We start from the raw sequence: 18,006 nt of genomic DNA, 5'->3' as shown, positions 1-18,006 counted from the left end.
GCTGAGCGTTGATATTCCTGACAATTTTACGAGGGAGGTAAATGTGTGTCCGTGGGGACATCCTGAGTGTCTGCAGCTGCTGGGGGCCCTGCAGTAGCTTCTTGATCAGGATGTTAGTGTGGACAGACTGTCTGTACTCCTCTGTGGTCTCATTGATCCTGAGGTGGTTAGAGTTCCTCTCCTGCTGCCCAAAACCCACAATCATTCCTCTTGCTGATACTCAGCGACAGGCAGTTTTCCTTAAACTATACAGTGTAAGAAAATCTCAGTGGAGTTCAAGGTTGCTAACCAGCTTCGATTTAATAGTCTGGCGCTCAGGATGCCAACAGTCACCTGTGTTAATGGATTTTTGTAATATGAAGACACAAATCTTGCAGCTTTCCATCCACACACTCTTGACAATGTGCTGCATGTCCTTCGTCTTGTATGAATGTCGCTGCAGCTCATATTTCACCACAAATGTGTAACGGCTGCGTGCGGTACATGTATGACTACATGTCTCTATGTGTGTGTGTGTGTGTGTGTGTGTTTGTGTGTTTGTGTCTGTCAGTGTGTTTCTTCGGCTTTCACAGCTGTGGGGTTGGCAGACAAGCGCCATTTCTTTATTTGATTACCTGTCCACGTTCATTCAAGGAGTGAATCAATTTTCCCCCGAACCAGGGCTCCTATGGGATCCAAGTATAGCCTGAGGTGCTGTCGGGGAACGGAGGATAAAGAAAATAAAGAGGAGTAAAGCCGTTAGTTTAAATGGCCGAACATGGACAACACATAACTGTGAGCCCTTTTGTTTCTTATTTCTTCCAGCACACGGTCACACAAATAAAACGTAAACGTACGGCGATAGAAATGTGGTGCTTAGATATCCATAATCTCCCCTGTGGTATTTTGTGACGTCTGTGCCATCCTGTAGATAATCCTACTGTGTCTGACTGCAATTTTCCACACAACGGCGATCACCAAGTGACTGACAGGGACGCTGTGCGTTTGACTCCAGTCTTTGCCACACCTGTGACAGCTGTTACTGTTTTTGGTTCGTCCGTCTGTCGGGCAGGAGCTCTTGGATGGAATTTATTCAAATTTGGGTCGCCCATTTGGGCTCAAGGATGAAGCGATTAGATTTTGGAAGTCAAGGCTTGAGGTCACTGTGACCTCTCTGAAACGGCTGGAGGGAATTTCATTTACATCTGGCAGAGGGGGTGCCGATTGGAACGCTTTATTGGGAGAAACGACAGTAGTTCACCTCAAAGCTTATTGGTTTTGCTCATATTTTGCTTCAGATAATTTTGATCTTTTTATCTCAATGGATGGATGGACTTTAAGGATGACACTAAAGAGAAGACTGCATGGTTCTTACCATACATGTCACAAAAATACTTAAACAAGCTGGTTGATGAGCAGACAAGCAACATGTTGCTCTCTAGTACTCTAGAACCTATAACTTAAGTTGTTATCGGTGCTTTTCCGTGCCCTGTAGTTAATCAATCAATCACGTTCTGGGGTTGGTAAGCAGTCAGTGCTCTCCATTGGCACCTGAGACTGAAACAACAACCATCAAGTGAGTGATTTCAGTATATCATATAGGTTCTGTCACGCAACCAGATCTTGTTTCTTACCTACGTTTTAATTTCCTGTTGTCTCAATATATTCGTCTTCATTTTGCAGATAGTGAGTTTCCATCACCAGTTATGTCAGCACCAGTCAACACTCATCATTAGTTCACACTTGAGCCAGTTCCTTAACATCCCAACACCCACCCCCTACCATACACACACACACACACAATCTCTCCTTCGGCTCCTTCTCTATTCCTGGTGTTGTCAAACGAGTTGCTTCCTGTACTTTTGTACCCTTTTTAGGGAAAAGTGAAGAAGACTATCTGAGGGACAGTTTTGGACAGTGGTAAACAAAATAAATATCTTAAGACAGGAAACAGGGGTTGTGAGGCTATTAATGTGCTAACACTTGAGTGGACGGAGATGCAGATGCATGAGCCAGGATTGCATGGATGGTTATTTAGTTTTGGAATGACAGGATGATAATCACAAGGAATCATGAAAACACAGTTCACAATCATACACACATATTTCTCATCCCCGTCACCTGACGTTAGCAGTCAAGGTCCAACCATTCATCACAGTTTGCTGAACCGTTTCACAGCAGTTTTGACATACCCCCAGCAGTGCCCATAATGTATTTTAATCCTATACCTGCCTCAGAGAGATGACAAGTTAATGAGGAAGGGAGAGGAGTGAGAAAATGAAGACAGAGAAAAGGGATCGAGGGTGAGTCGAGAGGGAAGAGAATTACAGAGCGAAGGGTGCGTAAAGCATCTGAAGAGGGTGCAGGCGGTGAGACGAGTTATTACCTTGAGGTGTCTTCATGGAAAACAGCCGGATGAAATAATGAAAAGGCTGCAAGAGAACATACATATGAAGTAGGCTTCACCCTTGAATGTTTTCTTATTTTCTCTCATTTAAATTGAACAACACAAAAAATAAGAAGTCCCTGCGTCTTATTCACCCATTTGTTTTTTCCAGAAGGATGCACATGCACGACCCGAAGAGGAATAAAAGTTTCTGAACAAATCGGGACACCTTGAGTGTGCCCTTATTATGGTTTTCATATTTGGAATATTCAAACAGCTGCATAATTTCTTTGAATATCGAATGTATGCATTTCCACCACGCGTGTCGTGTGTGACCTTCACTGACCTCCTATAGCAGCGGTTCCATTAATCACAGCATAGGTAAAAGATGAAGTAGCCGACCTGGGGTAATTGAATCAAGTAGGCATCAGGCCTTGCGTTGCAGATTAGCTGTGACACGGTGACCTCCATCATGGAGCAGCTCATACAAAAGAGATTATGGCTAAACCGTGGTACAAGGGAAGTCAAGAGCGCTGTAGGACTATTCTTTCAAGTGCACGAACAAACTCTTAATGATAATAGATACTGCTAAGGACCCCGACCACCACCACCACCACACACAAACACACACACACAAACCTATCCCTTTCTCTGTGTGTGACCAACTGGATTGCTTTTATTTTTTAACATCTAACTGCAGAGGGAACCTGGCATATAAATGTCATCCCCTGCTGAGTGGGACACAGTGCAGGACAGCACAAATAGCAGAGAGATATTATGGAGTAAATATTTTTTGTTTATTTATTTTTATTTTTTAAATTGTTTTTAATAAAAAAATACACTAACAAATATTTAAAAATAAAAATAGCTAAGAGATATTATGGTGTAAATATTTTTTATTTACTTATTTATTTACTTTTATTTTTTAAATTGTTTTTTTAGAAAAAAAAATACAAAAATAAATATCTAAAAAATAAAATAGTAAAGAAATATTATGTTGTAAATCTTGAAACTGTGTGGAAAAACTAGCAGTAGTTTTTGTCTTATTTGGATAGCCGTTTTTCCTGAACTGGCTGGTCACCAGTAACAGTCCCCATGGTGGTTGGTACATTCATCGCCAGTTAAATCATCAGGGCAGAACTAGGGCTGATCAGTACATAAAATATTTGCGAGCACATGAGAATAAGTGTAAAGAGACAATGTGGGGACAGTCGGGTGTATTTATGCACGAATGAATACAATAAACATGCCAAAATGATAAACACCAACTGCCAGAGAGTTCAACTCTGTGGTTCGGAGATAAGAGCCAGTGGCGGATGCGCTTGAATGTCGAACTTCCTCCAGGTATTGTCCCAGGTTGAAGCTGCACACAAATGACAGCATGTTATGTGCTGTGTAAAGAATTTTGAGCGCCCTATCAGTGGTATGACCTGTGGTAAATATCTCCTGGAAGAGTCAGAGTGCTGGCAAGGTGAAAAATGTGCAGGTAGATGAGTTATGTACACATCCATTCAGTTTCTATGGTTGCTTATCCTTCCCAAGGTTGCAGGTGGAGCTGCAGACTGATGTCATTGGGTGATGACAGGCTAGACGCCAGTTCATCACACAGCTGACACATAGATGGACCGTCAGCCATTCATGCTCACATTCAGACGGATTACAGTCTAGAATCACTTATTCAATGCGTGTGTGAATGGTGGAAATCAGGAACATGTTTTTAACTGTCTGAATATTATTTTTTATCATTATTCCTAATGTGTAAATGTGTTATTTCAGTAAATGTTCCTTTAGCTAACGGTTAAAACTATTCATATTATGACTCATGGCAATGTAATATCAGATGAAACATATGATGATATGAGTGCTGTTGCTTTTAAGGGTCATTTGAAAGCAGTGCAGACCGGACTTATGCACAATGTCCAAATCCGGGTGCCAAAAATAAAAAGTTAGTAAATTACTGATTACCTGATGCATAACTGTGATTAATATTTTTTAATTACTTTGTGAATGTTTACTTCCCATCAGTAATGTGTTTTCTTAATCTCATTTTCCTATTAAAATTTGCCATTTATGTGGTTGTAAAAAGTTTCCAAGCCCATTTGCCTGGGCGTGTGTTCTGAAGGCTGTTTACTCGACAGTGAGAAAAGAATCACAATTTTTTCCAACATTTTTTTTCCTTTGTAAAAGTTGCTTCTGGCTCACAGGCATCAGAGCCGAACAGTTAAAATCCAGCTTTGGTTGCTTGGGTGGACCGGATTCAATAGCTTAAGATGTGGTTTTGGGTTTTTATTTAACATCCAAAATTTTCCAAAAAAAAGATGGGAAAATATTCTTCATACTTCCAATTCTTTTGCATCTCTCATTTCACCGCCATAAAGATCGGGTGATGTTTGTGTGTGAACCAGAATATCAAGAAAATCACTTGCCGTTTAGACAAATTAATATGTAGTGAGCCAATTTGAGTTTCAATAATTTTAATCACGTTATTTAATTTTGATCATGCAATCAGATACCCTTCAAAGGTAGTGGCATCACAGCTGATTTGTGGTCGGTGGCCGAAGCAAAAAAAAAGTCCCAACAACATGTTAGTCTTTATCAAAGACACACGATTGTGTTGGAAATCACTCACAACTTACACAAAGTCGCACCGTGGCTCCTGACCTTTTGACCCGTGGCCTGTCGTGTCGCGTCGCCGTCGTAGAGGCGACGTTTCCTGTCGGCGTTCGTTGTTCCCATCCTTTGTGTCTACAAGCGTTTTTGTTCAAGGTGTGAAGACACCAACACGCATACTGTATCCCACCTCCCACAGTCATGCCGATTCTAATTTGATGAACACAAGGACATGCCAACACTTACGAGAAACATACACAGAATGAGTCACTGCCAGATCCTTAACTGGGACCGTTAAAGCACATAATGTGTGTCTCTCGCTTATACGCTCATCTTCACCACCCCCCCCCCGTGCAATTCCTTCTATCCCTCGTTCTTCCTCGTTTCCGAGGCTGGATAAATATAGACAGTTGTCTCAAAGACCATCTCTCTACGTTTTTTTCTACCTCTGCTTTTTCACACTTATTCTGGGTAGTTTCCCTCCTGAGAGAAGAGGTATCGGCTCGGGGTTAAACTATATATGAAGTACGAGGACAGGAAATTGTGCTGTTTGATGCGTTGGAGTGTGTGAATGGTGCGTGGATTTAGTCAAGAAAAGTGAGCAGAAAGGACATATTTCCACAGGATGTACCAATATGTGATTGTTTAAGTTTACATATTAATTATTGGTATATTTTTTCCAGGCTTTGATCCATAAGAACTACCTGAGGAGTTCTGCTATTTCTTTTAACTGATGGGCAACAGCGCAGAATTGAATAGAGATCTCAGTGTGCCATGATAAATAAATATGGACGTGTTGTTTGCTTTAAACACATTAAAAGTTAATTTTTCTGATTTGAATGCATTTACTGCCTAAATGGTTTCTAATTAAATTAGTTTATGTACATATTTGTTCCAAACATTTAGTTTGTTCTTGTCCATAAATTCAGCAGATTGATTGATTCGGCTGCTCGTACTACAAAGTAAAACATTTGTATCCATTAAAATAGTCAAACACACACACACACACACACACACACACACACACACACACACACACACACACACACACCTGTTTGTGCCTTTTCTCCCACCTTTACACATTGAGCTGGTAAACAAACTACTCCTTGGATGGGCAAATCAAATTTCAAGGTCAGGAAGCTCTTAGAGTTCTGGCGGCACTGGTTGTGGCGCCGCTTTGAACGTTTTCACCTGGAACTCACAATTATTCAATAACATGAAAAAAAAAATATATAAGCGGAAAAATAAAACTGAATTTTTACAGAGCAAAAACAGATGGAGACAAAACAACAGCAATTAAACCTTGGAGATATTTAGAAAAATCAGGGATACCCGGTTGTACCTGTCCCCAAAGGGATCTTAAACCTGCTCAGGTGCGCTGCAGGTCGACATGAGCGAGGGGAGAGGTCAGCCGAAATGAGATTTAATTAATGGTTTAATTAAAGCTATTTATTAGACCATTAACGGAGAGCAGAACCCTCTTCATTAACAAACATTCAGAAACAGCGAAGGAGTAAACGTTTTTTTTCCCATCTGCCCAAAATAATCAGTAACAGGTTATCTCACCAGGAGTGCGTTTACCTGTCGTCTACAACCACAGAGATTTCTTTTGAAAGTGATCACTCGTGCTTGCTCTATGTGTTTTATATGGTGGGAAAACCATAGCGCAGGTCGTTGAAATCCACCCCATAGATACAGTAATTCAAAGGAAGCTGTCTGAAAACCATCACAGGATTGAGTTGAAAAACTGTGAAAATTGCAGTTTCAGTTGAAGCAGACTGGTTCCCACTCAATGCTTCCACAAAACATCACTGTGACCGCGCCTTTCATGGGCCGCCCCGGTTCTGAATTCAGGTCAGGTTACGTCTGCACATCCATAAAAGCTTTTGGTACATAACTGCTAAAAAAACCCCAACATTTCCCAAGCATCCCACGCAGAGGAATTACAAATAAGAACCTTCAGATACAATAAAATGTAAAGACAACAAATCTGGCGCCAAAATATTATTTTGAGTGTTTGTTGGCAGCCACAGTGAGAAACAAGAGAAACTTTTTTTGGCATGTGGGCTGGGATGGCAGCTTTCATTAGAATGAACGAGCTGACATGTTGGACTTCCTCATTCATATTTAATAAGTTTCAGTTTCCAGAGGAAAAACTGCAGTTCAAGCTGTAGATAATTAGAAAATCTGACTGTCAATGGAAGGTCAAAAGGCGTCCTAAAATGTGACTGCTCTTTTGGAGTAGGCATAGTTAAGTTAAGCCTCTATTTGTCTTGTGCATTTGTGCCAGGCGGGTGTTTTATTCTACCAATTAGTTATGACACAGCTGCGCTTTCCCACCTTTTCATTTGCTCCTCAGTGGGTTCCACTCGGACAATAATCTGCTTTAGATAGCGCCGCGTTGCCTCCAAAGCTCACTAGTCATCAATATCAATGCCGGATTCAGGCGCAACCGCAAGCGTGCACGCAAATGTGTAAGTGCACGCATGTAGGTAATGCAATAAAAAAAATAAAAAATCAATTCCATCAGCATCCAGCGAAAGGAAAGGATTCATATGCAGGTCATCAGACTGCCTCTGTGTCTCAGTCAGCTCTGGTGATGTTTGGTCGTGTGATGTGATTTGGCACAGTGACGTTTTACCTCTTTGAAGTCGACGAGGCCCCGAAAATACTCTCCTTATGTAACTGTCCCTGTTTGCGAGGCCACATGAGGCTGTGTGAGGCACGGCGTAATGGTGGTGGGGATGCTTCTGGATGTGCACGCTCATGCGTGTGCTCGTGTTTGTGTGTCTGTGCGTACAGTATGTAAGCACTTATCTGTATGTGCTCGTCTGGCTGCGTGCTCGGGAGACAGACGGCGCTTTCTACTCCATGAATTATGCAGAGCAGGACGAGGGTGCGGGGCGGGAGGTGGGGGGGGGAGAAGATCCGACAGTTACACAGTTTTTGAATTAGAAGGGGTGGAAACACCTGGTGGAAAACGCACCAATCGGAGGTAGAGGGTGAGAATGGAGTGGTTGGTGATAAAAAAAGACAAGGAGGAAGACAGGGAGTCTGAGACAGGGGACAGGAAGGATGAGGCAAGAAGGGTTTTAAGGAATGGATTACTCTCAGACCACTAAGAGGGGAACGAATGTAGGATAGGAAGGGGACTCTGGGGTTTTTACAGGGTCTGTGGTGTCTTAAGGATGATATTCATGGGTGTAATGAGAAATGGAGTGTGGAAAGGAAACCAGAAATACGCAGGAAACCCCTCTCTTATCTGCAGTACCTTCTTCCGTACATAGTCATGCCATGCGCCAAAAATCCCTTCTGATAATTATGAGTAATTGTCCTAAATAGCTTGTGATTATGAAGCGGGGAGTCTTTTTTTTTTGTTTTTTGTGGAACAGTCTGGGGTTTATGTATGAAGTGCTCTCTCACACGGCAGGTCCACGGATGGTGCAGGAACAGAACATAAAACCCCGTCTTCATTAGAATGCATACAGTGTCTTTATAATAGAGGCGATTTCACCGGCGTCACATTTGCATTTCGCTGCTTACAAATTAGGATTTTGCTTTGTCTATCCTGACATTCCTCTTCCTTTTTTCACTTTTGTTATTTCTTATCTCTTATCTCATATTTGTTCATTGCTGTTTTCAATCTCTGTCCCCTTTGTTTTCCACTCCCTTCTGATTTCCTCAACAGGTATTGGTCAGGGAGTGCCTGTGGTGGCTCTCATTGTGGAAGGGGGCCCTAATGTCATCTCCATAGTGCTGGAGTACCTCAGGGACACGCCTCCGGTCCCTGTGGTGGTGTGCGATGGTAGCGGAAGGGCGTCAGACATTTTGGCCTTTGGACACAAATACTCTGAGGAGGGAGGGTAAGCGTTCACTCACTCATTATGCTGTAATCCAAGGGCAAACTCTTTTAATACCAGTTTTATCCAGTGTGGAAAATCCGTTACTCTGTGGGAATTTCTAGTGATGCAAGGGCTTTTCCAAAATGTGCTGATGCTTTACTTTAATAAAACCCTGTAAATATTTTAGGTTATATTCCCAGTGAGTCTTAAATTTAAAATTCAGAATTGTCTTTATGGCTTTGTGTATATCCGGTCACAGTTTAAGGCTAGCTCACAGTCATCTCACCAGATCTTGGAGAAAGAGAGCGACAGTCATCTTTTGGTTTAAGTTACTGACAAACTAATCCAAAAATGTTTCCTTAGGAGATCTTCTTCTTCCTTCCTTCCTTCCTGGAGGTCATTTCGTTTTCTCTGTTGTCTCTACAGAATAATTAACGAGTCTCTAAGAGACCAGTTGTTGGTGACCATCCAGAAGACGTTCACCTACAGCCGCACACAGGCCCAACATTTGTTCATCATTCTTATGGAGTGCATGAAGAAGAAGGAGCTGGTAAGTGTGAATGATGTAAGATCTAAGCGATATCCATCTTCTCCTCACGTCTGCTGTCATCATCATCATCACCATCATCATCGTCTCTCAGCATGTGCAGCCACACATCATCACATCCCACCAGCTCCACGCTCAACATGTATAAATATCTTTATTAAAGCCTTTCTCTACAGGATTCGTTGTCATCCTTCGTCCGTTATACTGACGGACTAACCCGCTGACACCTCGGTCTCAACGTTTTCCCAGGTGTAACTACAATGTTAGAAAGACACAACCTTTGAAATGTAACAAAGCCTCCAGTTTTATGCCACAATCAAAGGGGTGGGGACGCATCAGCCGACCCCCACCTCTGCAGTATCAGGAGTCATCTTCATAGCGAGACAGGCAGATTTTTTATTTTTTTATTTTTTATAAATGCAATATATCGAAATGATTGCTGCTCACACATGCGGTGTGTCTTCTCAGTTATTTTTGGAGTACTAGTACTGAACTTTGACGTGATTCAGTATTAAACATATGACTTTCCTGTTTCTGGGATCATCTGTGTTTCAGTTATTACGACGGTTGTTTCGTTACATGCACACGCAAAGACAAACACAGTCGAGTGCACATAGTTTTCAGGCAGCCCATCTTCGCTCATGGATGTTCAGTGTGAAAGTGGATTGACTGCATCCTCGGTGGGGTTCCAGTAGCTCACTGATGTGCACAATACACCAGAGCAGAACAATAGGATGTGAATCATTCAGAAGGAGCGGCTGTAGAGGCCTGATAATCACATGCTAACTGAGAATTTACAAAACTGTTGCTGCTGCTACATGCACATTCAGACCTGAAAGTGTACTTTGGTCCAATAATAGGAGCTCTCCAATGCTGGTTCATCCTCATAATAACATTTCAGCATGTCATAGGTTAATTATGTTTTTGTTTTTTTTTGATCATCCGTTTCCTACCAGGAGAAGAAAATACCCACTCCGTCCCTCGTCTAATTGATGCGTACGGCATTCACAATCACACGAAGCAGAGTGCAGGGGCAGGTAGATCTAACAGTGGGGGTTGGTATTCATTTCAGTGTGCTGTTCTTCATGTAGTATGTATGAATGTGAAAATAAATCTGTGGCTTATAACCTTAACAATGGCCATTAAACATTTATCAATTGTATAAAACTTTGATTGCACACCCTCTGATGATGTACTCAATAGAAGTTCTCATTCTATTCAGAAAGTCTTCAATGAACAGCATGTTCTCCAAACGTGAGTGCCCATGCACCACCCTGAGAGGACCCCCCCCCCCCAAAAAAAAGTCAAAGTTGATCGTGTTTGGTGGAACGAGCGAAAGATAGAAATCTCACCTTTCTTCACTCTGAACATCTGTTATTTATCAGGCTGTTAGGCTTCGCAGGGGTTCCCTCCTAATTGCGCTCCACAATCAGCCATGGATTGGAGTGTGTGTGTGTGAGAGACTGAAAGGGTGTAACTCCAGGGGGAGATGGCGGGGGGGGGGGTGAGAATGAGCTAAAGAGCGCCCGTTTTCCATGCAAAGCCTGAAACGCTGCAGTCATGACTCAGCCGAAGGCCCTAAATAAGCACGGAACAAGAAGTGTAGTTAGCTGATCTCATTAGAGAGGCCTGTGTGAGGAGTTTAGTCTTTGTTTGTTCAACATCCTTGTACAAAATCGTGTAAAAGGACCATCATTTAGTGGTATCTCACGGTGAGGCTCGCTTCACACTCCGTTTGCACACATGTAGGAAAACCACTGTGTCCTCAAAAGGGTTTGGGTTTTCCATTCTAGCTACTGTAAAAACATGGTGGTGCATCATTTTACATGTTCTCCCCGTGTCTGAAAAAGAAAATATGGTTTGGTGACTCTAAATTGACCATAAGCTTTAATATGAGAGTGAATGGTTATTTATATGTGATGGGCTCCACAACCCAAATGAGTTACTTTCATATATTCCATCAGCATATGATAAGTTAATGCACCAGCGCTTATTCTGTAATAATATTTAAGTATCTCCATTGCCTGAGACGTTGAGATGCTGCAGCTAATACCAACCGTACAGATTATACTATAGTATTTTTTTTTACCACAATCCTTTTGCAATTACAGAAATCTGTGTTGCTTTTTTTTATGTGACAACCAGAAAAAAAATAAAAAAATAAAAAAAAGCAGCCAGGTCAGGAGCGGGGTCGTGTAACCATCGTGTTTACTGACTCAAAGATGGCAGCAAATGTTGGTTTAGTGCGGCAGTCTAAAAGGAGGAAGTGTGTGTGTTTGTGTGTGTGTGTGTGTGTGTCTGAGGAGACCAAGATGACAGTGTGTTTGTCTGCGTGCCAATACGCCCATGCTTTAATTTTTATGGCTCTGCAGCAGGAAAGCCGTAGAGTGATAATGTGGCTGGCTGGGAGAGAGGGTGTGTGTGTGTGTGTGTGTGTGTGTGTGTGTGTGTGTGTGTGTGTGTGTGTTTGTTTCAGAGGGCACATGAAGAGGAGGTAGACTAAAGAAAGGCTGTGCCGTGCCGTTTCCTAATTTCAGCTTGTTGGATTATTCATGTAGACATTTTGTGCTTCCGTTATTCCCTCGTTGATTCTGCTTTGTTTATCATTCTAAGGACTGCTTATGCTTTATGTCAAGATAAGCCTGCGGTCCTTAATTTGTGAACATTTGCACCCTTTTGTTTTTATCTTTGTGTTATCAAGAGGAATAAATCTCATAAACCTTTCAAGATGTCCAGTTAAGAAATTCATTATTAAAATACTGCTGTGGAATTAGTTAGGTGGTAAAATAACACAACGGAGACACTCTCTGCAGAGCTGCAAAACCCAAGTCTGCGCTTTGTGTTATGGTTTGGTCTAATTTAAGAGCGCTGGCTCATTTCCCACTGTAAAAAAAAAAAAAAAATCAAAAAAAGATTTTGATGCAAGATAGATTATTAAATTCCAAAGAGAAAGGAGGAAAAATAATTGTGCGGTTCACCAATTAAGCTATTTTTAGAGATGTGAAGTATATAGATGAGGTGTTATGTAAGTGCAGTGAAGGGGAATACTCACAGAAAGCATATTCCACATTTGCAGGATTTTGTCTGGATGATAAGGGTAATTATCTCCTAGATATGAAACGCTTATCTTTACTCTTTCATCTCTTCTGCTCAAAGATGGAGAAACTTTATCGGAATGTCAAACAAAAGACCGCCAGCTACAAGAAACCACTGCTGTTAAATATTATTATGGCCTGTTGTCACATATCTCTGTTTTGCTAAAATTGCTTGATATTTCAATCTTAGACTAACTGCCTCCTTCATGATCTTCCTCCTCTCTGCGAGATGACTGTCCTCGGTATCTTCCAGCAATGGCATGAATAATTGAGAGCAGAATCGTCCTTATATGTTTAATTCGGATTAAATATTAAGGAGGAACCACCAACACGCAATTTCCCTCCGCCTCCCCCGACAAGGCAGACTGAGATGAAGTGGGAGGAAGAGGATGCGGGCAAAAGAGTGTATTAAATGGACCATATTAAAGTGGTTGTGAGGGACAGATGGAGGGAGGTTGGGAGAGAATTAAACAAGAAGAGAGGTTTGTGTGAAGAGGAGAAGTGAAAATGAAGAACAAATACGTCGAAACGTCATCCACAGTTGTTCAGATAAAGTTATGTCCCTCTGTCTTCTCTTTTTACAGTCATCCTGAAGACATTTGGTTTATGGTAAACATCAGAAAGTACTGGAGACACTCTTTAATATTTAATGTTCATATTCATACAAATGAAACCATTAGTGCCGTCAGACTGGAGCTGCTGCCATTGTTAATACGTACAGCAGGCTGAACATGCTTGTGTGTGTGTGTGTGTGTGTGTGTGTTTCCTGTATGTACTTGCACACACATGTAGCAGCAGCAGGGTCTTTTTCCTGTTTAATGAAGATGAATGTTTCCCAATCAGTCCGGCTCACTGCAGCGTGAAGAGCGGCCTTTTGATCCTGCATGTGGTTGAAGATGCAGGGATCCAACAGAGCCCATTCACACTGGGATGGATTTCACCCCCCCCCCCCTTTAACATCTCATTCCCCGTCTTCAATTTGTCAGTGCTAAGCCTCCCTCCGTCTGTTTTCCCTTGCTTTACACATGCTTCCTCTTCCTGCCATCTATCCTCGGAGTCTTCTCCACCGCTCGGATCCCTCTCCTTATCGTTCTGGGCTTCTTCATCACATCCTTTTTCTTGTCGGAGGACGGATGGAATGCGACAGACACGAGTCTGAGGTGACATCTGTCAGCGTGGAGGCAGAGAGGTCAAAACACTGACAGGAAAGAACACCGATGGCTAACACCAATCAATCCACTGAATGAGTGAAATGAAAGGAAGACAGACCGTAAAAACTCAGGTGCTCCTCTCCAGCCCGATGGGGTAGATGGCATCTGTAGAGCTTTTGCAGTCGCTCGTGACTCTATGGCATCATAGAGATTGAATTAGCAACCTTGCGTTACTCGACTCTTTCTTGTAGGTGATAACCGGTGGTGCCTCGCCACAGGGTCACCTTGTGGGTGTGATTGGAGGAAGGGATGATGGAGGAAGAGATAGAGAGGTAATGGGCAAAGTTGGGGGGGCGAGGAAGGGCTTGTTGTAAGATTAGTGGCTGTGGGTAGGGGAGCAGAAAAGATGATGCGTGGAAGAAGAAGGAGTGGAGGTACCGATGGGGAGGCCTGGAGGGAGAGAGGAGAACAGAAACAATGGAGAACATCTTCAGTAATCATCTTTCCTCCTCCGGCACGCTTGCATCAATCTTTACTCCTTAAGGCAGCCAAAGAGCTGCGCGAGCGTCTCCGTTCTGTTGATAACGATGACTATGGGGTATGAGGAACACCAGGCCTGAGCAGGAAGTCGCTGCAACGATCGCTGGAAATTAGGCGTTCACAGTTCCTAGAAATTCTAGATGTTTGCCTTCTCTCATGTTGTTGATCCTGTTCGAAGGCTTTTGCATACACACACTTTGAATCAACCCATCGTGTGTGTGTGTGTGTGTGTGTGTGTAACAGATGGTTCCTTAAATGGTTTGTTAATTTTTATTGTGTGAATACTCGGGGCTCTGCCTGGATACTGGACTTACTTTAAAGACCCGTGTCGAACTTCTATGGAACAAACTGAACGTTTGGAATTGACTTTTTGTGCAGTAACATATTTTTTTCTCCTTTAAGTCACACAACTTTTCTGCAATCTACATTTTTGTGTGTGTGTGTGTGTTTGTGTGCATGATTATGGTGATTTTGCATTACTGTATATGCATGCTTCTCCATCTATCACAGCCTACGCTTTCCCACCATTGGACACTATATCAATTCACCATTGGGGTGGTCCTCTTTAACAAACAGAAGGGAGCAGCATTCCATGTTGTTTATTTATGAGTCCCAGCTACGAAACAAGCTTCAGACTTTACTCCTATTCTTACCTTGAATTGAAATGCGGTACACACAATTGTTCACAACACATTTTAACAACAGCCGCACCTCCTGTTCACACACAACTTGGCAGAAGTGGGGTTCAAACATGACTCTGCATCCTAATGGAACGATCTTCGCAAATTTACATTCATCTTTGTCATCTTTGCAAGGCCTATAAATGGGACAATTTTAAAGCCCTTGCATGTGTTACATACACAACCTGCACGGACTCACACATGTCAGGACACATTATATTACACACAGCACCAGACTCACAGGTCCCCCCCGCTTCATGGAAGTCTCAATCAATGCCTTCACATTCCATGGTTGTCCCTTTTCACCTAGGGGAAGAAAAAAAAAACTGCCTATAGTGAGCGTTGCACACACACAGGCACACACACACACACACACACACACACACACACACACACTCAGAGGTGCACGTGTCCTTCCCTTATTAGTGATTCAATTAGCGATGCCTGGCGCAGGTCTGAGGCATTACATGAGGTATCATCCCTCATTTCCCTCTGAGGGAGGAGTCAACATGTCATCAGGATGTGGTGAACGATTGATGAATGAGCCAATGTAACAGTTCCTGTAAATCATCAATGTGAATTGAATTACTTTTGTGCATTTACAATTGTGTGAAAAGAAAATTAGAGAGAGAGAGAGAGAGAGAGAGAGAGAGAGAGAGAGAGAGAGAGAGAGAGAGAGAGAGAGAGAGAGAGAGAGAGATGGAGGAGGCTGAGCTTACAACATTGCAGCATCGCCTCAAGGGAGAGCAGCAGAAACAGCAGCAGCAAAGCTCACACATTCCCGGAGCTCCCTGAAAATGAAGCCATTTAGAGGGGGGGGGGAGGATGGGAAGGGAGATGGGCTTCAGGGAGGAGAGGGAGGTGGGAGGAAATGGATGGGAGGATTAGAGAAATAGCTCGTCAGGAATTCAGAACACGCTCCCACAAGGTGCCCTTCACACATGCACACATACCAGCATGTGTGCCAGCACACATTTCACTTTATGTGCCCGGTATATTTGACCAAAAAAAAAATCAAGAGTAAAGCCATTTTTCAGAGTTGCCACTCAGTGGAGTTTGGCTTCCATCCATCACACCATTAGTTCATCTCACTCCCGTTATGAAAAATGCAGCTGTATGACGTGTCAAACGACACGGGAAGAAAAAACCCCCACTAAACTGGGCTCAGTGTCAAAGACTTTCCAGCAAAAGAAAGAAAAAAATTGCTTTACACACCAAAAGAAAAAGAACAAAATGTTCTTCTTAGTTCATTTTCATTGGATCTCCTACTCGGATTGTATTTTTACTCTTGTTCTCCGTCTCAGTGAAGCTCATCAGTTGCTCCTCACGGTAAACACAGCGTGTGTGAGAGTTTTGTGGTGTTCTCCGCACAAATACATGAGAGAATACAAGACAGAGTGGAGAGGAGATACAGGACGACGCATCAGGGAAATACCTCTCCTCTGCTTCCTGAGAGCAGCTCAGTGGCTGAAAGAGGCTCTTTAATCCAGCAAGTTAGAGCGCTGTCAGATTTTTTTATTTTTATTTCAAGGCTTGGTGCATTCAATCAATTAACAATAGAAGTACCAACATCACATTCAAACAGCTTGCTTGTGCAGAATTGTGCGCCCGTCTCTCACTCTATCTCTTTGTGTCCCCATCGTTTCTCAGATAACAGTTTTCCGGATGGGGTCAGAAGGTCACCAGGATATTGACCTTGCCATCCTCACTGCTTTACTCAAAGGTTGGTCTAGTTATATGTGTGTGCATGTGTGTGTGTGTTTGAGTGTGTGTGTGTGTGTGTACTGATGCGTGAATGTACAGTAAGTGTCTTCCATTTCACCATCACCCCCCAGGGATGCTGTTATTTAGAACTTTTTCAACATGAAAGGAAAATGATATCATTTCAGGAAGCTTTCCTCTCACTGTCCCAGTTTAGCTGTATGTTCACAGCGCAAATATGTTTTTATTTCTGCGATTCATTGCTCAGATGTAAAAAAACAGATGTTTTTGTTTATTTGTTTTCTCTTTCAAAGCTCCATTAAGCAATTTCTGATCACTGCAGGGCAGGAAGTCTCAGAGCTAACTTACAGCAGTAAGAAATATACAGCTTTAACTTATCAAGTGTTTTCTTTAATTCTCTTTAATTTTGTGTGCATGTGCAGGATTTTTTTTCTTCTACATAGAATACACAAGATTTTATGTGTTATTTGTGATCTTTAGAAGTGTTGGTTTGCAGATTCTGATCATTTGGATGGAATAAAACTGGTTGTTTCCCTCTGTTTCCAATTCCTGTGCGAGAAATCAAACTATGCTTTTAGATATGAGGAAGTTGAATGAAAATTTCTCACATGGTAAGCAAGGAAATCATTACACGTGAATCAATTTCAAAAACGACGTGATCATAGTATGTGCTCTAATCCCACCATAGCTCCTCACTCCTCAGAACTACACCAGTGATTACAGTGCAGCTATCAGGTTACATTGAGTAATATTTGGAGGCATGCAGCTAGTAATTTAAAGATGAATATCCATCCATGTAGAACGATCAGTCAGCATGCTAACACGGTGAGATATGCAGTTAGCATACCCTGCAATCTTTCCGCTAAAACAACCTGCTACAGTATACAATTACCATTCACACCGTTGCTTTGGAGTAAATTGGGTTGCAAAATTGAAAATTTGTCAAGTGCAGACAGCAATTAAACATAACCTCCATTGTTCCCCTCCATATTTCATGCTTGAGCATTTCACATATGCACACACACACACACACACACACACACACACACACACACACACACACACATAGATCCATACTTTCGATTGGTTGTTCAGTAGCTTTCATTGATCATATCTGCTTCCGCCTCTTCAAGGAATATGACACTAACAGGGCCCAGTGGACTATGCGAGCATGCTGCCGCTCATACACACACTTATGCACCTATGTACGTGAACGCTGAGAGTGCACACTGGTGCACGTGTGTCAAGAGGAGTCCTGTGGGATGGCTCAGCATCTCAGGGCGAATGATTGACTGTCTTTGGAATTGTTCCTCGGAGAAACATTTCATTCCGCGGAGAGAAAGAAGAGGAGACCATTGAGTTTGAAAAGGAAGGGAGGAACTTGTTTTACATAATTTATGTGCAGCATTTAAGATGCATGATTTCTGTGGACCATCCGCCGCTCCCTGATCTTT

General features: G+C 42.4%; 1 protein-coding gene across 2 annotated transcripts in view; it reads left to right on the top strand.

Annotated features, from left to right (window-relative positions):
• Nucleotides 1-18,006, top strand: part of trpm3 (transient receptor potential cation channel, subfamily M, member 3) — a 93,226-nt gene that overhangs the window by 47,433 nt on the left and 27,787 nt on the right. For both annotated transcript variants that reach the window (XM_068310205.1, XM_068310204.1), the window contains exons 7-9: nt 8,664-8,838; nt 9,244-9,367; nt 16,481-16,553. In XM_068310205.1, coding sequence (XP_068166306.1) covers nt 8,664-8,838; nt 9,244-9,367; nt 16,481-16,553 — 372 coding nt within the window. The remainder of the gene's footprint in view (nt 1-8,663; nt 8,839-9,243; nt 9,368-16,480; nt 16,554-18,006) is intronic.

This window comes from Antennarius striatus, chromosome 3, assembly GCF_040054535.1.
Source record: "Antennarius striatus isolate MH-2024 chromosome 3, ASM4005453v1, whole genome shotgun sequence".
Taxonomy (NCBI): Eukaryota; Metazoa; Chordata; class Actinopteri; order Lophiiformes; family Antennariidae; genus Antennarius; species Antennarius striatus.
This window is presented reverse-complemented; position numbering and strand designations above follow the sequence as displayed.